We start from the raw sequence: 18,374 nt of genomic DNA, 5'->3' as shown, positions 1-18,374 counted from the left end.
TTTGTAGAGGTGGGATGGCCTATAACTTTCTGCCCACCAATTGGACAGGCCTTTGGGCCCCAAGCCACCTTAATCCCAGATGTAGATATCATTCCTGGAAGCTAGATTCCCTGGCTGAGGTAGTCCTACAAAACAGGAGAGGACTAGACCTACTAACGGCCAAAAAAGGGAAGCGTTTGTTTGTTTTTACAGGAAAAATGCTGCTTTTATGCCAATAAATCGGGAATAGTCCAGGACAAGATTAAGAGGCTCCAGGAGGACTTGGAGAGGAGGTGATGGGACCCCCAGGACAACCTGCTGCAGACGGGCTTACATGACTTCTAACCCTACCTCCTCCCTCTACCTGGACCCCTACCCTTCCTTCCCCTTCTCCTTATCCTCACTGTCGGGCCTTGTGTAATTAACAAAATTACACAATTTATTCACCAGCGGCTAGAGACAATAAAACTTCATCAGGTCCAAATACATTATCACGGGCTGGCACCTCAGGAATTAAGTTCCTCAGACGACCCACTGCCACCTCCTCTGCCCTCCATGTGACCAATGACGGGTAAGATCCCCAGAGGCGGACAACCTAAGACAGGGGCCACGGTGACTAATGCTCTTACAAAAACAAAAGGGGGAGATGTTGGGCCTTGAGAGGCCCTGACGTGAGGCCTAGTGGAACTTCCTGAGCCTGGCTAAAGTTTGGCGAACTGCCTCCACCCCGCTATGACTCAGCAGGGGGCCAAATGGCCTCCGGCCTGCTACTTCCACACAGGAAATTAGAGTCCCCGCCCATGCGTGCTTGGAACCAATCATCTCAGAGATCGCAGTGTGCTATTAGCCCTTACATCTCACTCCACCCTAAAGTCTCCACCTTCATTCTCAACATTATATAAACACCCATCTGTAACAATAAAGTGAGTTCCAGCTTGGAAAAGACTCCTGGCTCAGTGTGGTTTTTCTCCGGTGGCCAAGAGAGGTTTCTGGGTCGTCTTGATGCTCATCATCCACTCAACCTCTAGGGAGGAACCATCAGGCCTGGTCCTTCCCTTGGCACTACCTGGCCCCACCCTCGGAGCCCGGCAAAAGGGTAGCATGGCAATTGGAGTCGATGTGTTATTACACGACAGCCGCTGACAGTGGGGCTGCAGCATCCTCACCGTTACAGCATGACAGGACACAAGGCAGGGCATGTGGGCACCTAGACTTAACCATTTAATGAATGCTGACATCAAAACATCTCACTGTACGTCACAAATACATACAATTTTTGCCTCAATGAGCAACTGAGTCAGTGCTCCAATCCAGGTCCTTCAACCACTAGGCCTTGTTCTTTCCCTATGCTAGCTCCATGGATGACAGTCCATGAAGTCCCTTGTCCCCAGAGCCTGACTCAGAACACAGTATACACAAAATTCCCTTCAGCCTACCGTGATACAGGAAGAAGGAAGCTAAATGGGCCTCCATGAACTGTGGGGACAGAAATCAGTGGTCTTCCACCCAGCATGCCCTTGGTCATGACCTGGAGGCCTGGGAAGCTTGGTCTGGTCACTCTTGCAGTCAGACAGCCAATGTGAACACACATTTTTCCACAGCAGCACCTGCTTTCTCGGGCTCCCTGCTCGTGCAGAACCATGTTTAGTTCATTGATCTTTCCTCACCCTTTATCTTTGAATTCCTGGCATTTTCTAGGACAACTTAAGATTGTTTTCTGGAATGCTCTAAGGACATGAGTTTTCCCTTGAATGGGAAGAAACTTCACTGCTCCTCTCAAAACAAGCTGGGTCGTGCTGGATTGGATGACTAGTGCATCTTGTGAATAATCTGTCCTCAGTAAAGAACTGAGCTCCTAAAACTACTATTACAGGGCTGGGGAGCTGGCTCAGTGGGTAAATGTACTATGCAGGCATGACAAGTTGAGGTCAGAACCCACTTAAACCCAGACAGGGTGACAAGCGTCTATCATCCCAGTACTTTTACAGCAAGATGGGAGGTGGAGGCAAGAGAATTCTTGGGAGCTGGAGGGCCAGCCAGGCTGGGGTGTGCAGCAGCAAATAAAAGACCCCGCCCCAAACAGAAGATGGAAGATGAAGATGGAGACTAGAGGTTGTCCTCCACATTCACACACACCTGCATGCACACATACACACATGCATGCATACATACGTACACTACTAAGGGACTGTGGAGATGGCTCCACTGATAAAATGCTTCCCAAGAAATCACGAGCACTTGAGTTCAAATGTCCAGCACCCAAGTGAAAGCCAGGAACAGTGGCATACATCAGTGACCCCAGCACTGGAGATGTGAGGATGTGGAGACAGGAGAGTCCCTAAGGCTTGCTAGCTAGCTTGTCTAGCCAAATGGGTGAGCTCTAGCTTGATTGAAAGACTCTGCCTCAAAAAATAAGGTGGAGAGCAATTGAAGAAGATACCAAATATTGACCTTTGTCCCCCACAAGCATGCATACACATGTATGCACACTTATATACATGTGTGCACCCACAGAGACACAAATGTGCATACACACATGCACGCAGCATACATACACACAAAAAACTATTATTGATTAGATGGCTCAGCAGATAAGGCGCTTGCCTACAAAGTCTAATAACCAGGGTTCTATTCCCCAGGACCCACATAAAGCCAGATGCTGAAAGCTGCCCATGCATCTGGAGTTTGTTTGCAGTGGAGCATTTTGTTCCTCTATCAGCAGACCATCCTGGGTTGTTTCGTAGGTCTGTGGGCATATACATAAAATTTAGAACAGTAGTAGGGTCCCCCGAGGACCTATGAGCTCCTCCTCCATGTGCTGTTGACCAGGCTTACAGTACCAAGCATGGATTCATTCCTGTGCAGCAAACTCCAAATCCAATCAGAAAGTGGTTGTTTGTCCCTAACAGTTATGTCACGATTGCAGCAGGGCACAATTGCAACAGTAGTAGATTCCTCCCTAGCCATGGGTTTGCTTTTGTTTTTTATTTTTAATTTTTTGAGTAGGGTCTCACTCTAGCCCAAGCTAGCCTGAAATTCACAGTGATCCTCCTACCTCTGCCTCCTCCTAAGTACTGGGATTAAAGGAGTGCACCACCACCCCTAGCTGCCATGGGCTTTGGACCAGGTTTACAGTATCAGGCATGAATTCACTCCTGTGAGGCAAGCTTCAAATTCAATCAGAAAGTGGCTGTTTACCCCTGTCACAGTCATGCTATTCGCCAGTGCACAACTGAGTGGGAGGCTGTTATTGTCGCATGAGGGCCTATCGCTGGGAAGACTTGATGGCTCTCCTCCCCCATCAGCCTGCATAGCGCCTTCTGACACCATTAAAGCGAGCCAGGGAAGGAAGCTTCTCTCCTGCGACTGAAGCCGCGTTACACTGCCAGCAGTTGTCTTTCCTCTCGCACTCTTCTTCCTCTTCCCAAGCTCAGCTCAGGGAGACACACCCGGACAGCGTACAAACTGCCCTTGGGGTGGGGGCGGGGGCACCTGAGAGCTTTCTTCCCAGGTGTCTTCCACACCACCTCTTTTCTTAACCCACAGGAATAATGCGCAGTACTGTCACGCATGCGTACATGCCTCCTCAAAACACCACCACAGAGTCACAAATGCTTCTCAACAGATCCTCCCTGCACCTCTCTTTCTAGCTCTCACCCGCTTACCCCAGGAGAATCATTCCCCCTTCACACCTATTTTTTGTTGTTGTACATTTCATCCACACAGCCAGAAAGCAATGCAGAGTTCAGGATTTATTGACACCACAGTATCAATGGAAATGAAAGATAAACATTTACAAATGTAACTAGAACTTTTTAAATATCTGTGTCAGTTACTTTCTCATTATTAGGACAAAAATACCCAAACAGAAGCAGCTTAGGAAAGGAAAGAGTTTCTTTTGGCTTATAGTTCCCAAAGTTAGAGTACACCATGGTGGGTGTAAGGAAAGTGTAAGAGAAAAGAAAAAGAGAACACAAGACTTCATATCTATAAACAGACTGTTTATTGAGAGAAACAGCGAGGGCGGCAACCTTCCTGTGGGATGAAGGCTGAAGCACTGGGCCAGGCTGGAGTGCAAGATTACAAGGAGGATCCTAAGAAGAACAGACTATACCAGCTTCAGGTCCAAGGGAAGTAGATAAGGAACTGTGGTTATTTGTGTCCTTGCTCAGAATAAGCTTTTTAGCCAACTTTTCTAGGGAGGGTAACCCACCAGGCAGTTTCTGCTCCCTCAAGGTTCTCTGAGTTAAGGATCAGTCAGGAGTAGCCTGTCAAGGCCACATGCCTCTGTGACTTCTTTATTGCCTGCTAGTTTGGGGGGTAGTTATTAACTCTTTAGTTCCCTCTAGTTTTCAGGGAAGGCTACGAGCCCTTCAGAGGGGAGAGCATGGCGGGGGCAGGAAGCCAGTGCCGCAGCACCACATCCACAGGGAGGACGGAGAAGGAGCAGTGAGAGCTGTTGGCCAATTAGCTCTCTCATTGCTATAGAGTCCCGAACCCAAGCCCATGGAATGCTTAGGGTGGGTCCCAAGCTGGAAAGTCCTTCACAGACATGCCATGAGATTGGTTTCCATGGTTATTCTAAATCCTATCAGGTTAACAACTAGAGATTGACTATCACAATGTTGAACCCACAGGGGTTTCCCACCCCATTCCATCTTCCACTTGTCTATTTTTCATTTTTTAAACAAGCATGTTCCAACAGAAGCATGACTCATGATGAGGCCTGAGAGGTCCTTACTCACATGCACGCATGATAATTCTTGTTTTCCGTGCACAGACTGCCCTGCAGCAGCATGTCTGCCAAGTGGGCAGGTGTAAAACATCCTAGATGCCAGTCACCACTCACGCCACCCCCTCTGCAGGCAGCCAGTTATGCAACAGCTGCTCACCAAGCAAGGTGGTGCCACCAAGGTGAAAGCGCAGCAGGGCTGCTGAGATGGCTCCAGGTGAGGACGCGTGTGAGGACATCCCTAGGGGCGGGAATGCACTCAGCGCCGAGAAAAGGAGACAATTCGGCGGGTGAGGTGAAAGGAACCTCGGGGCAGTGTGGCAGAGGATCTTAAACATGACCAGGTTTAGAGTTGATTTCCTAAAGAAACTTCAGGCTCACAAGATAGCATAGCAGACGCCCCCTTGTGTTAGGTGCATACATCCTAAACCCCAGTACAAGCCTGAAATTGTAGACAGTACCTTCTGAATAAAGGCCTTCTCTGGCTTATGATGGTATTTCAGCCCAATAAACCCAGGAAAAGTCTAAAATAAGTCACACATGCATTAATACCTCCCCCCAAAAAAACATTGGAAAGTTTAAAAAAATTCTAAGTCAGCCCATTTCAAGTTGGGGACCACTTGCGCAGTTGCCTCCTGGATATCTTTCTCTTAAGAATTGAGCGCTCACCACACGCTGTGGCTATCACTTCTATACCTGAGCTAAACAGTGCAGACTTCTCCTTCTGCTCAACGTCATGAATAGGAGATTTGTTCTTACCACAGATCTCAGCAGCCTTGACATGGGAATCCTTTTCTTTCCTTATTAAGTGAAGAGCTTTCAGCTTTTCTCTAAAATGAAATAGTTCCAGGCTTCTCTTTGACATGTCTGAATTGTCAATATCTCTATTCTTGTACTTTGGGGCCTTTATTAAGTAAAATAAGGGTTATTTAGCATAAGCACTGTGATACTGTGACAGTCAGTCTGGTAACTGAGACAGATAAGTGACTGATCGGGGACAGGTAGAACATATAAGTTGGACACATTGGCAAAGAGATGGGTTTGTGTCCCCAGTGAGGGGCTGGCCAGCATCATGTAACTTACAATGGCACACCATTCAAAATTTATAAATTAGTCCTGCCTGGAATTTCCCACTTAAGATTTTTGGATTACAGTTAGGCATAGAGAAGCAAAACCATGGACAGCAAAGCCCTGGAGGAGAGAGGACCACCACCCATTTAACTACAAGGAGGCCCAGGCTCTGTGCAGGGGAGGGAGGTGCATTATCCAGACCACCAATGGGAAGCAGAGAAAACGGGCTAGAACCAAGCCACAGTGGTAAGAACTGAGTTCCACCAGGTATCAAGCTGCTCCAGGTGTCGGCCGGGGGGAGGAGTGTACACAGCAAACATAGAGCCCGAAGACCCAAGGTCCCAACAGTGAGGCCATCACTGGGACGAGAGGTTCTGGACTAGAGAAGGCAGAGACAGGAAATCTTTGATACTAAGTGTTGGAAAGATCCCAAGATCAGAGGGAAGGAAGTCAGACTGAAGAAATAGGAATATCAGGGATGAAAGCCCCAAGGTTGACAATTTATTTATTTGCAAGCAGAGAGAAAGATAGAGAGAAGAGAAACAGACAGAGAAAATGGGCATGCCAGGGTCTCCAGCTGCTGCAAACAAACTCCAGATGCAGATGCTACTCTGTGTATCTGGATTTCTGTGGGTACTCAAGAATCAAGTGCTGTTTATTAGGCTCTGGAGGCAACAGCCTTAACAACTGAGCCATGTCTCCAGCCCAAGGTTGACAATTTATTTATTATTTTGGGTTTTTTGTTTGTTTGGTTTTTTTTTTGAGGTAGGGTCTCGCTCTAGCCCAGGCTGACTGGAATTCGCTATGTAGTCTCAGTCTCAGGGTGGCCTTGAACTCACGGTGATCCTCCTACCTCTGCCTCCCGAGTGCTGGGATTAAAGGCGTGTGCCACCACACCCAGCTCTAGGTTAACAGTTTAAAAAGTATGTAGAAATCATAAGACGTGAGGCCCACACCCACAGAATAAAAAGGCAAGAATTCAGCCACCAGCATTTACCTGCCTTCATAGGTGCTAGCTCCGAGATGCTCCCTACGGATCGAATCCTTTGGCACCTTACCACTGGGAATCAGAATCTTGCTGAGGGAGAAGAAGGGGTCAGTCAGCCAGGGACAGAGAGACACCACCAAGACCAGAGATGAGAACGAGTGTTCAGAGGTCCAGCCGCTGCAGGCAGAAACCCTGTGCCTTATAGGGAAGCGCTCACCCACCAGCACAGGCTCAGTGGTGCTCATATGAATTCCCCAGAAATGGCCAGCATCATTTCAAAACTGCTTGCTTTCTAACACACTCAACAAATGGATTCCAACTTTTCCATTTTAAATTCTCTCTCAGCTCCTAATCTGTGATCCAAGCACTATACGGACTATAGCCAAACTTGTGTCACACCTTCAGAACAGTATCGCCAACTAAGTGTTCGGTGACATAAAGAGGACGCTCCTCTGCCAGGTTTTCCTAGAGGTTAGTAAAAGCTCTGAAATAATGAGTTCTCTTTAAGGATTACCTGTGCTGAAAAAATGCAAGTATCATCTCATTATGGTAACAATCTTGGGGGAATGAGAAAGGCTAAGAAACCTGCCGTAATCACGAGCTGGCCAGCAGCAGAGCCAAGACACACCCACCGCGTCCACCTCCCCAGCTTCTTCTGCCTCCTCGCTTTCTCACAGTGCACTGCAGCAATTTATTCAGAAAACCTAGAGTGAAATCAGTCTAACAAAATGCTCAAAGGCAGTCAATGCTATCTAAGTAGAACAAGCTTAAATTCAGGTGTGCGTACAGACACTCCCTAAGGAAACATGAAAGGGAGCTGCACGTGAGACCTCCAGCTCGTGTGCATTCCTTCCATAACTGACTGCAGACACACTAAACCAAACCAACTCCTAACAGCGGGAGCTGGTGGTCCACAAAGATGAGGGCTCAGTAGGAGGGAAATGCTTCTAAATTTAGAAACAAATAAGCACCCCAAAAGCCACAAAGTAATAAACATGAAAAGAGCAAAGACCACTGGTGTGACAGTGGTTCCGAAGAGAATGACACAGCAGAGCCACCATCTAGCATATTTGGGAAAAGTGGCTCTCTAGGGATCCAATGGGATGGGGCAGGAGCCCTTTTGGCAGAATACAAATCACATGATTTTCTCCCTGAGAAGCCAAATCCAGACCCTTGGTGTCCCCTTGCTATCACAGTTCCTTCCAAATCCCACCTCACTCTCTGGTCACATCCTAGGAAGGGGACCACTTGTCCACCCAACGCCACTATGTCATGCACAGGGCTGATGAGACAGAACCAAGGTGGCCCCAGGACTCAGCAGAAAGTCGAACGTGTTTTCAAATACAGCCAGACTCAGTAGAAAGTCGAACACAGGGTGTTTTCAAATACAGCCAGACTCAGTAGAAAGTCAAACACAGGGTGTTTTCAAATACAGCCAGACTACTTCTGAATCGACACCAAAATACTCTGAATTGGCTCTGCGTTGCTACTTCTCAATACCCCCGACATGTGGTAGCTTTCAACAAAGGAGCCTTGTTCTTCCTGGGGATTCTGTTGGAAGCCATCTGGGTGGTTCTGTTGACGTCACCCTAGGGTCACTCATGTGACCAGTGTCACTCCACAGATCAACAGGGGCAGGAAGGCATATGATGGCTCACACACATCTGGCTTTCTGTGCTTGCAAACACTAGGTGCCTCAATTCTTTCCCCCATTAAAGTGTTGACTGCCCAGCTGGGTGAACTGGATTTTGCCACAGGATGGGGATTTCAGGTTCGAAGACAAGTGTAAAAGGTGCAATCACTCTGGGGTCAGCTTGACTAACATTAGAGACATTATAATGGACATAGCAAGGTTCAAGTACAGCCCAGACTCAAGGGGGAAAACCTTTATGGAAAAGCAACCACAACACCTTGTGAGGGGACAGAGTACACAGTCCACTGCATTGCATACATAGAGTCACTACTAAAGAAAACTTAGGGAATATGTTAAAAAAAAAAAAAAAAACTATACTGCACAAGGGATCTTGTCTTCCCCTAGTGCTGAGACTGGACTCGGCTCCGCTTGCTAAGCAAGCTCTGCCACTGAGCTGCATCTCAGCCTTCATTTTTATTACATAAAATGTCACAAAGGTTCTCCTGTGTCCCTCCCTTGCTCTCTCTGAAAACATTCTGAAGAAACCATATGTGGTGGTTTGATTCAGATGTCCCACATAAACTTAGGTATTCTGAATGCTAGGTTCCTAGCTGATGAAGATTTGGGAATTAACGCTTCGTGGAGGCAGTGTATTGCTGGGGGCGGGCTTATGGGTGTTATAGCCAGTTTCCCCTTGCCAGTGTTTGGCACACCCTCCTGTTCCTGTTGTCCATCTGATGTTGAACAGGAGGTGATGTCCACCCTCTGCTCATGCCATCGTTTTCCCCTGCCATCATGGAGCTTCCCCTCGAGTTTGTAAGCCAAAATAAACACTTTTTTTTCCCACAAGCTGCTCTTGGTCAGGTGATTTCTACCAACAATGCGAACCCGAGTGCCACACCACATGTATGACAGTGACCCTAGTACCACCTGCAGCCATTGTAGCTTGCAGAAAGCCCCTCCATGAAGTTCATACCAGTATCACCAAAGAATGCATTTTTCAGAATATATTCCCATTATTAAGTGACACGACCAAAGTATGTATGTGTGTGTGTGTATTATACATGTGTATATAATAATTACATAAATATACATATATATGCACATATATATTATAAAATTATATAGTTATGAAGAGTGGGCTGGGAGGTGCTCAGTGGGTAAAGTACCTGCCACCTGTGCACAAGAGCCTGAGTTTGGACCCCCAGCTCCCATGTAAAAGCTGGATGTGGTGATGCCACTTGCAATCCCAGCATTGTGGGGTAGCCCCTTCATCTGAGGGAAGGTCACCCTGCACTAACCAGTGGTCCCCCTATACTCATAAGATTCCTTACAAGAAGGAAGAAGGAAGGGAGAATCCCTGGACTACCCAGGTGGTCCCCATGTACTCACATGGGTCCTTCCTTATGAAAAAGAGGCCCAGGCTGGAGAGATGCCGTAGCAGTTAAAGACACTTGCTTACAAAGCCTGATGGCCCAGGGTTCAGTTCTCTAGGGCCTATGTATAGCCAGGTACAAAAAGTGGTACATGAACCTGGAGTTTGTTTTCAGTGGCAAGAGGCCCTGGCAAGCTCACTCTTTTCTTCCTTCCTTCCTTCTTTCCTTCCTTTCTTTTCATTTCTTTCTCTATTGCTTTCTCTCCTCTCACCCTCTCTCCTTTTTCTCTCTCCCTCCCTTTCTCTCTCTCTCTGTTTGCAAATAAGTAAAAAAAAAATTTTCAAAAAGCGAAGTATGGGCTGGAGAGGTGGCTTAGCGGTTAAGCGCTTGCCTGTGAAACCTAAGGACCCCGGTTTAGCTCGGTTCTCCAGGACCCATGTTAGCCAGATGCACAAGGGGCACACACATCTGGAGTTTGTTTCTAGGGGCTGGAGGCCCTGGTGTGCCCCATTCTCATTCTCTCTCTCTCTCTCTCTGTCTGTCTGTCTCTCTCTATCTGTCGCTCTCAAATAAATAAATAAAAACAAACAAAAAATTAAAAAAGAAGTATGCAGGAGACAGGAGGTCAGAGACAGAGGAGATGTGCTTTTTTTGAGGCAAGGTTTATGTAGTCCAGACTGACCTCAAACTCTATGTAACCAAAGATGACCTTAAACTTCTGATCCTCCTGGCCCACTTCCAAATGCAGAAATTCTTCGAAGATGGGGGAAGGAGCAAAAACAGGGCTGGAGGAGGCATCTAGAAGCTAGAAAGGTCAACAAGATCCTCTCCCAGATCTTCTGGAACAAATGCAGATCCGCTTTGGACTTCTGACCTCTGGAACCACAGGACAACTGTCCCTCACTTTGCACACAGGCGTGGTTCTGCTCTCAGTGGAAACCGAAGCCCTGATCTAGCAGGGTTCACTATTTACAGAGGACACAGCCAGCCTCCCTGTGCTGACATCTTCTCTAGATCACATTGCACACCCTACGGGTACAAGTACTTTCAATGCCCATCCTACTACACTGCTGGGGTGGCCCTGATAAGAAAAACAGTCTATAGGGCTGGAGAGATGGCTTAGAAGTTAAGGCGTCTGCGTGCAAAGCTGAAGGACACAAGTTCGATTCTCCAGGACCCATGTAAGCCAGATGCACAAGGGGCAGGTGCATCTGGAGTTCGTTTACAGTGCCTGGAGGCTCTGGCATGCCCATGCTCTCTCTGTCTACTCTCTTCTTTCCCTCTCTCTCTCTCTCTCTCTGCTTACAAATAAATAAAAATTTGAAAAAAGTCTATAAATGCAAATTTTCTTCACACGTCCATGGTTGTTGAATCCACAGGTATGTCACCCATGGAGAGTCAGCTGTGTCATTTCAAGCCACCCAATCTACAGTGATTTTTTTTTTTTTTTTTGTAGACATAACAGAAAACTAATGTCATACCAGCCCTGAGTTCATGGCCTCCTGGAAGAAACATAGCCAACTAAGGGATCTATATAAATCGGATTTTTTTTTAATCCAGTTGGTATAAACTTTAAAATCAAACTGGAAGGAAATGAAATCTGAAAACAAAATGTAATGCTCAATCCTCACCTTCCACATCACACTGTTGCCAATCTTATTATCAAACATGACCCTAAGTCTTTTTATATGAGCCATTAAAGACCAGCTAAAAGAAGTCAATTTCATAAACCTCTAACTCAACAAAAATACTGATCTGATATTACATTTCTCCCCCATGACAATTCTGAACCTATGAGAAGCTTTTTTAATCACCAAGCATCAAGCCCCCACATCTAACACTTCCCAGATTAGGGCATCAAAGTGAACCAAATGCAAAGTGAACCAAATGTTTCTTGCAACCTAACATTTTACGTAAACTTTTCATCAAGGTCTAATTGTAAAAATGCTAGGCATCGAAAGGCAGGCTTACCAGAGCAGCCCCTGTGCAGCAGGGACACCTTAGCTCCTGCTCCTGGCCCCAGTCGCGACTCCACCAACAGTCTACCCCCGTAGTTTACTTCTGCCTGGGTTGTTTGTATTTTATTCATTTGGTTGTTGAAATGTTGTTTCATTTTGTCCCAGACAAGTTCTCCAGGGTGGCTCCGAGGTCCCTAAGTAGCCCAAGATGGCCCAAACTTCTGAGGCTCCTGCCTCCATCTCCTAAGAGCTGAGAGTACAGCCATGCAATGCACCACCACAACCAGTTCTGTGGCACTGGTTAGTCAACGCAGGGCTTCATGAACACCAGGCAAACACTCTGCCAACTGAGCTACAACGCAGCCCTTGTTCTGGCTGTGTTGCCCTGCATTTAAGTGGAATCACACAGCACTTGCATTATTTCTGTCTTCCTCCTGCCCTACTTCCTGTGTGAGACGCATCCAGGCTGCTGTGAGAGGCTGCAATTTGCTCATCCTTGTAACTACAGTATTCCACCTCGAAACACCTGTCCTACACTGGAAGAACACCAGAGCTGTTTGCAGTTAGGGACTATCAGAATATCCTTGTTCATTATTATTTTATTTATTTATTTACCTATATATTTATTTGTATGTATGCATGTGTACGTGGACACATGTGCGCCTGTGTATACCAGGATCTCTTGCCGCTGCAAACGAATGCCCATCTGGCTTTAGGTCGGCAGCTGGGGAATTGAACCCAGGCCAACAGACTTTCAAGTAAGTGCCTTTAACAGCTGAGCCATCTCCACATCCCCCAGAATATTCTTTTTAAATTTTTTTATTTATTTATTTCCACGAGTGTATGGGTGTGCCAGGGTCTCTTGCCACTGCAAATGAATGCTAGATGTTTGTGCCACTTTTTGCATTGGGCTTTATGTGGGTGCTGGGAAACTGAACCTGAGCTAACAGGTTTGTAAGCCAGCACCTTTAACTGCTGAACCCCTCCCTCTAGCCCCAGTTCACAATATAACTGAATGCTAATTGAAGGAAATCTGTTATTTTTAGACTAGAATTTCCAAATAACTTTTTGAATCAATTTATCAGCTTCTACTTAAAAATAATAATCTCCTGGAACTTTGACTGAATCTGTAGAATTGCAGAGGAATGGCATGTCCTCCATTATTTTAAATCTTCTTTAATTTCCCTCCATGTTTCAGTTTGCAAAGAATATTCATCATGCATGGGTGTCAAGGTTTAGCAAATATTTTCTGTGTATGTGGTCAGTTGCATTTGTTATTTTCTAATGTTGAGCAATGCTCCCATTTCTGGAATAAATCCAGGTTGACTGGAGTCTATCAACCTTTCCTAGATTGCCGAGTTGATTTACGTATGTGCTGTTTTATCTTTTCTACAGACACTGTCCCACCTACACGTGCCTCTGTGGAGATCAAGCTCATTGGAAAGAATAAGGCTAATCTTTGCTCAGGCTAAGCCTGGGGACAGGAAAACCATGCACGCTGGCTAAGCTTCCTGGAGACAGGGAACTCACAGCTTCTCCAAAGATTTCCAGCAGAATAAGCCTAAACAAACAACTCACGATCTGATTGGAGGCAAACTCAGGACTTATGCTCACATTCCCCATAGCTTTGACTGCGGGAATCTCAAATAGGAAGCTTGGGGAGCACTAGACTGCATCCTCCGACCCTCCATTAAATCATATTTTGGGCCCAGGTGTGGTGGCGCATGCCTTTAATCCCAGCACTCAGGAGGCAGAGGTAGGAGGCTCACTGTGAGTTCGAGGCCACCCTGAGACTACATAGTGAATTCCAAGTCAGCCTGGGCTAGAAAGCGAGACTCCACCTAGAAAAAAAAAATCATATTTTGCCTGGTGCGTGTTCATTTATTCAAACACTGCTGGACTGTGTACACATGTCTTATCATTTCCTTATCAAGTTTCAGCAACAAGGTTACAGTGCCTCCTCTTCTTTTCAAATGTTTGGCAGACTTTACCAATGAAACCATCTGGGCCTAAAATTCTTGTGATGGAAAGAATTTTAAGCTACAATGAGTCCCTTTTATCAAGCTATTCAGTTTTTCTGGACTGTTTCTTATGACTTTTTATTTGAAAAATTCATCCATTTCATCTGGATTTGCAAATATATAACAATGAAATTGCTCTTAGTGACATACTATAAGATCTTTTAAATGTGTAGGATAAGTGTTAATTAATCTCTTTGCCTTCCCTGACACCAGTCGCACTGTGGAGGTTTGAATAGAATAGATGGCCCCCAATATATTCAGTTGTTTGTTGGTAGTTTGCATCTGCAGCTACCTGAATGGAGGCAGTATCACTGTCCGGATCTTAAGGTGCAGTGGTGGGTTTCAGATTTCAATCTAAAGATATACAAAGTGTGCCTAGCTGGAGTTCCTGAAGTGTGCTGTGGCTTTTGACCTTTAGGCTTGTGCTTCTCTCTGTCTGCTTGGGCCTGTGAAGGCAGGCCAGCTTCTTCTGCCATTATGGAACTCCCCCTGGATCTGTAAGCTTCAATAAATATCCCTTCCTCCATAACTGTGCCTGGTCTGGAAGTTCATCTCTGTGAACCTGAAGCTGTCTGATACACGCACCATACACGTGTGTAGGTAATCTTCACTGCCCACCTGACTGCATTTAGAATCACCTAGAGACTGGTGAGGCACACCCAGGTATGTCTGTGAGGACATTTCCAGGGGGCTTAACTGAGGGGTAGCCTATTCTAAATGTGGGCGACTCCAGCCCATGGACTATGCCCCAGATGGGATAAAAGGAAAAAGCCATACGAAAGCCTGCATTCTCCATTCTCTGCTTCCTGTCCACCATGACAGGAACTGCTCTGCCCTACACACCCTCCCTGCCATGAGGAACCAAAACCCCGAAACTGTGAGCCAAAATAAATCTTTCCTCTAAGTCATTTCTGTAAAATATTTTCATGACAGTGACAAAAACTAATACAAACCAACAACATTTATGTCCACAAAAGAGAGAGAGAGAGAGAGGACCTGAGAGCTGGCTCAACCGATACAAGTGTCTCCCAATCAAGCATGAGAGCCTGAGGAGGCCTAAGGCTGCCTAAGTTGGATTCCCCACCACCTATGTAAACAACTGTGCATGGCCATATACATCTGTAACCCCAGTCCTGTGGGGAGCAGAGACCACTGAGGCTCACAAAAATGGCAGCGCCAGAATCAGTGGGAGACTCCATCTTAGGGAAACACATGGAGGAATGATGAAGGACAGATAGCCAACATCATCCTCTGGCCTCTGCACACTTGCACATAGACACACTTGTGTGTATGCACATGCACACACACACACACACACACACACACAGGGTTATATGGAGTGCACTACATAATACACATCACTGTCACCAGAATATTTTCCATGACCCAGAGAAGGGGCAGAACACATATGTCAGCAGACATCAGCAACTCCCCCTCAGAAGCTGTTACCACTCAGAACAAGTGTGAACAGGTACGTGTGCAGACACCAGCAATTCCCTCTCAGAAGCTGTTACCACTCAGAACAAGTGTGAACAGTGAACAGGTATGTGTGCAGACACCAGCAATTCCCTCTCAGAAGCTATTACCACTCAGAACAAGTGTGAACAGGTATGTGTGCAGACACCAGCAATTCTCTCTCAGAAGCTGTTACCACTCAGGACAAGTGTGAACAGGTACGTGTGCAGACACCAGCAACTCCCTCTCAGAAGCTGTTGCCACTCAGAACAAGTGTGAACAGGTATGTGTGCAGACACCAGCAATTCCCTCTCAGAAGCTGTTACCACTCAGAACAAGTGTGAACAGGTATGTGTGCAGACATCATCAATTCCCTCTCAGAAGATATAACCACTCAGAGAAAATGTAAACAGGTAGTGTGCACACATCAGCAATTCCCTCAGAACAAGTGTGAGCAAGAGCACAGGAGGAAGACACTGACTTCATTACTGATAGACATTATAATAATAGTATAATACACATAGTGGCCAACCACATCTTATAAGGGGCAGACAGACATGGCTGCCCACAGCTGTGACCCTGCATGTGGAAGCTGAGGCAGGAGGATTCCAAGTTCCAGTTATAGGCCAAATGGACTGTATAATAAGACCCTGTCTGTGAAACAATATTAAAAGAAAAAGAACAAAACAAACAGAAACAAAGCAGACCTTAGAAGACAAACTACCACTTCAAAGCAAGCTGTAACCTAGGATACCCAGCCCTCCATTCCCAAGATGCCCACTGGTACAATTCAAGGGGCTGGGAGCTCATGTCATTGTTTTCCTCAGACATTGTTCTGTGAATGTGTAGTTGAAAATAAATATTCCATTGCTGCTGTAATTTTGGTGAGCAGTTCTGGTGACTGCCATCAACAAGTCACATATCTTCATGCCACAGGGCAGCTGTTCAAATCTGCAAGTGTCACTCACTGGGCACCATCACTTTGAGATGACAGGAATTAATTGCTTCAGGACAGAATCTTATGACGCAATGCATCAATAAAGTAGCAGGTCAGGGCTAGAATGTTTGCTTAGTATGTATTAGGCCTTGAGTTCAATCCCAGTACCACAAAAACAAAGTAATCACATGATTTTGATAACTCTGTTTCAACATTATTTATAACTCTATGTGTTTTATGCCTTTTATTTAAAGTTTCTGGTTCTGTTGTTGCTTGTTTGTTACGTTGCAGTGGCTGGTCTTAAACGCTGATCCTTCTGCCTCCCAGGGCCACCACATACAGACTGAAGGCAGGGTGAGGAGGCTGCGGGGGCGGGGTTAAGACTCCCCACAGGAGGGCTGGAGCGATGACTTAACAGTTAAGGTGCTTGTCTGCAAAGTCAAAAGACCCAGGTTCGATTCCCCAGGACCCACATTAGCCAGATGCAAAGGGGGCGCACGTGTCTGGAGTTCGTTTACAGAGGCTGGAGGCCCCAGCGTGCCCGTTCTCCTCTCTCTCGCCCTTAAATAAATAAGTAAACAATATTTAAAGAAAGAAAGAAAGAAAAAGAATCCCTACACGAGCCAAGGATGTCACGCAGGGCAACATTTAAGGCCCACTGCACCTTGGAAGGAAGCAGGCTGCATGCACGCAGGTAGGAGGCCCATGCGGACTAGCTTCGTGTCACCCATGTCCACCCACGGCTTCTTCCGGCACTGGGCCTCACCCCAGGTCCATCTGGCCTACTTTCCAGGAGGGACAGACAGATAAGGGCGGCCTCGGAGCCGGGAGGACCCCGAGCTCCGGCGCGAGGGAGCTGGTCCCCGAGACGGGCGCTCCGCAGGATGCGCGGCCCGAACCCGCGGGCCGCCCGACCACGCCTCGCCGCCCCTCCGCGCCCGCCCGCTCCGCGGCGACACGACTCTGCAGTCGGGCCCGGAGGAAGCGGGAGGCAAAGCCGCGGCGGCGGCGGCGGCGGCGGGCGGGGGCGCGGGGACGCGCCGGGGCTCCGGGCCGCGCGCTTTGTCTCCTCGCCGGCCTCGGGCGCGCGCACGCTCGGGAGCCGGGAGGAAGCGGAGCGCGCCCTGTGCGTTTCCTGGATCCGTCACCGGGGAAACTGAGGCACGGCGACCCCTGGGAGGGGTCGCCACCGGTCCCCTCCCGCCGACGCCCAGCCCCAGCCCCACCACTTCCGCGTCCCAGGCTGTGCGGCACGGCCTCGGCGCCCCGCAGCGCGCCCGCCGCGTGCCCGCGCCCCCCACGCGGCCGTCACCTCCGCTCCGCAGCGCTCGGCTCGGCTCCGCTCGGCTCGTCTCCCCTCGGCTCGGCTCGGCTTTGCCCGGCTCCACTCGGCTCGTCTCCCCTCGGCTCGGCTCGGCTTCGCCCGGCTCCGCTCGGCTCGTCTCCCCTCGGCTCGGCTCGGCTCGGCTTCGCCCGGCTCCGCTCGGCTCGGCTCCCCTCGGCTCGGCTCGGCTCGGCTTTGCCCGGCTCCGCTCGGCTCGGCTCCCCTCGGCTCGGCTCGGCTTTGCCCGGCTCCGCTCGGCTCGTCTCCCCTCGGCTCGGCTCGGCTCGGCTTCGCCCGGCTCCGCTCGGCTCGGCTCCCTCGGCTCGGCTCGGCTTTGCCCGGCTCCCTCGGCTCGGCTCGGCCGGCTCCGCTCGGCTCGGCTCCCCTCGGCTCGGCTCGGCTTTGCCCGGCTCCGCTCGGCTCGGCTTCGCCCGGCTCCGCTCGACTCGGCTCGACTCGGCTCGGCTCCGCTCTGCTCGGCTCCCCTCGGCTCGGCTCCGCTCGGCTTGGCTTGCGGTGCCGCGTCCAGCCGCCGCCCGGGCGCCCCCGGGGATCGAGGCCTGGCGCGGAGCCCTGCGTCCGCGAAGCGCGATCGGCACCCGGCGGACCCCGTGCCACACCCCACGGGCGGTTACCTGGGCTCCGGTAGAGACCTCGACCTTCTGGATCCTTCTCTCACCTTAGGAATGCGTCTCCAGGGGAGGGTGAGCGGTGCATGCCCACCGTCTGGCCTCCGCCAAGTTCATCTAGCTGTCATTGTATTGGTCAGGGGACTTTTTTCCCTAGTTGCAAAGGAAGCCAGCATTTGAACTCTTGAGGACTGGGAACGGTCTTCCCTTTCCAGAACCCCATCACCGCCAGGTTAAGTCAAGAGACGTACCGCAGGCCCAGTGGGAACTG

At 48.6% G+C, this 18,374-nt stretch overlaps 1 protein-coding gene across 3 annotated transcripts in view; it reads right to left on the bottom strand.

Moving 5' to 3' along the window:
• The window catches only part of Hhat (hedgehog acyltransferase), a 407,044-nt gene extending 389,508 nt beyond the window's left edge, over positions 1-17,536 (bottom strand). Inside the window, exon 1 of one of the 3 annotated variants that reach the window (XM_045141567.1) lies at positions 17,463-17,536. Coding sequence is in view for 2 of the 3 variants with exons in the window: in XM_045141568.1 (XP_044997503.1) it covers positions 11,751-11,892 (142 nt within the window). In the remaining variant the exon portion in view is untranslated. Of the gene's footprint in view, positions 1-11,750; positions 12,017-17,462 lie in introns of those variants that run through there. The other 2 variants (XM_045141568.1, XM_045141566.1) reach the window with 2 other exon arrangements.
• Positions 17,537-18,374: the final 838 nt, after the last annotated feature.

The sequence above is a fragment of the Jaculus jaculus genome, chromosome 1 (assembly GCF_020740685.1).
Source record: "Jaculus jaculus isolate mJacJac1 chromosome 1, mJacJac1.mat.Y.cur, whole genome shotgun sequence".
Classification (NCBI taxonomy): Eukaryota; Metazoa; Chordata; class Mammalia; order Rodentia; family Dipodidae; genus Jaculus; species Jaculus jaculus.
Note: the sequence above shows the minus strand (reverse complement) of the source record. Positions and strands in the feature narration are given on the sequence as shown.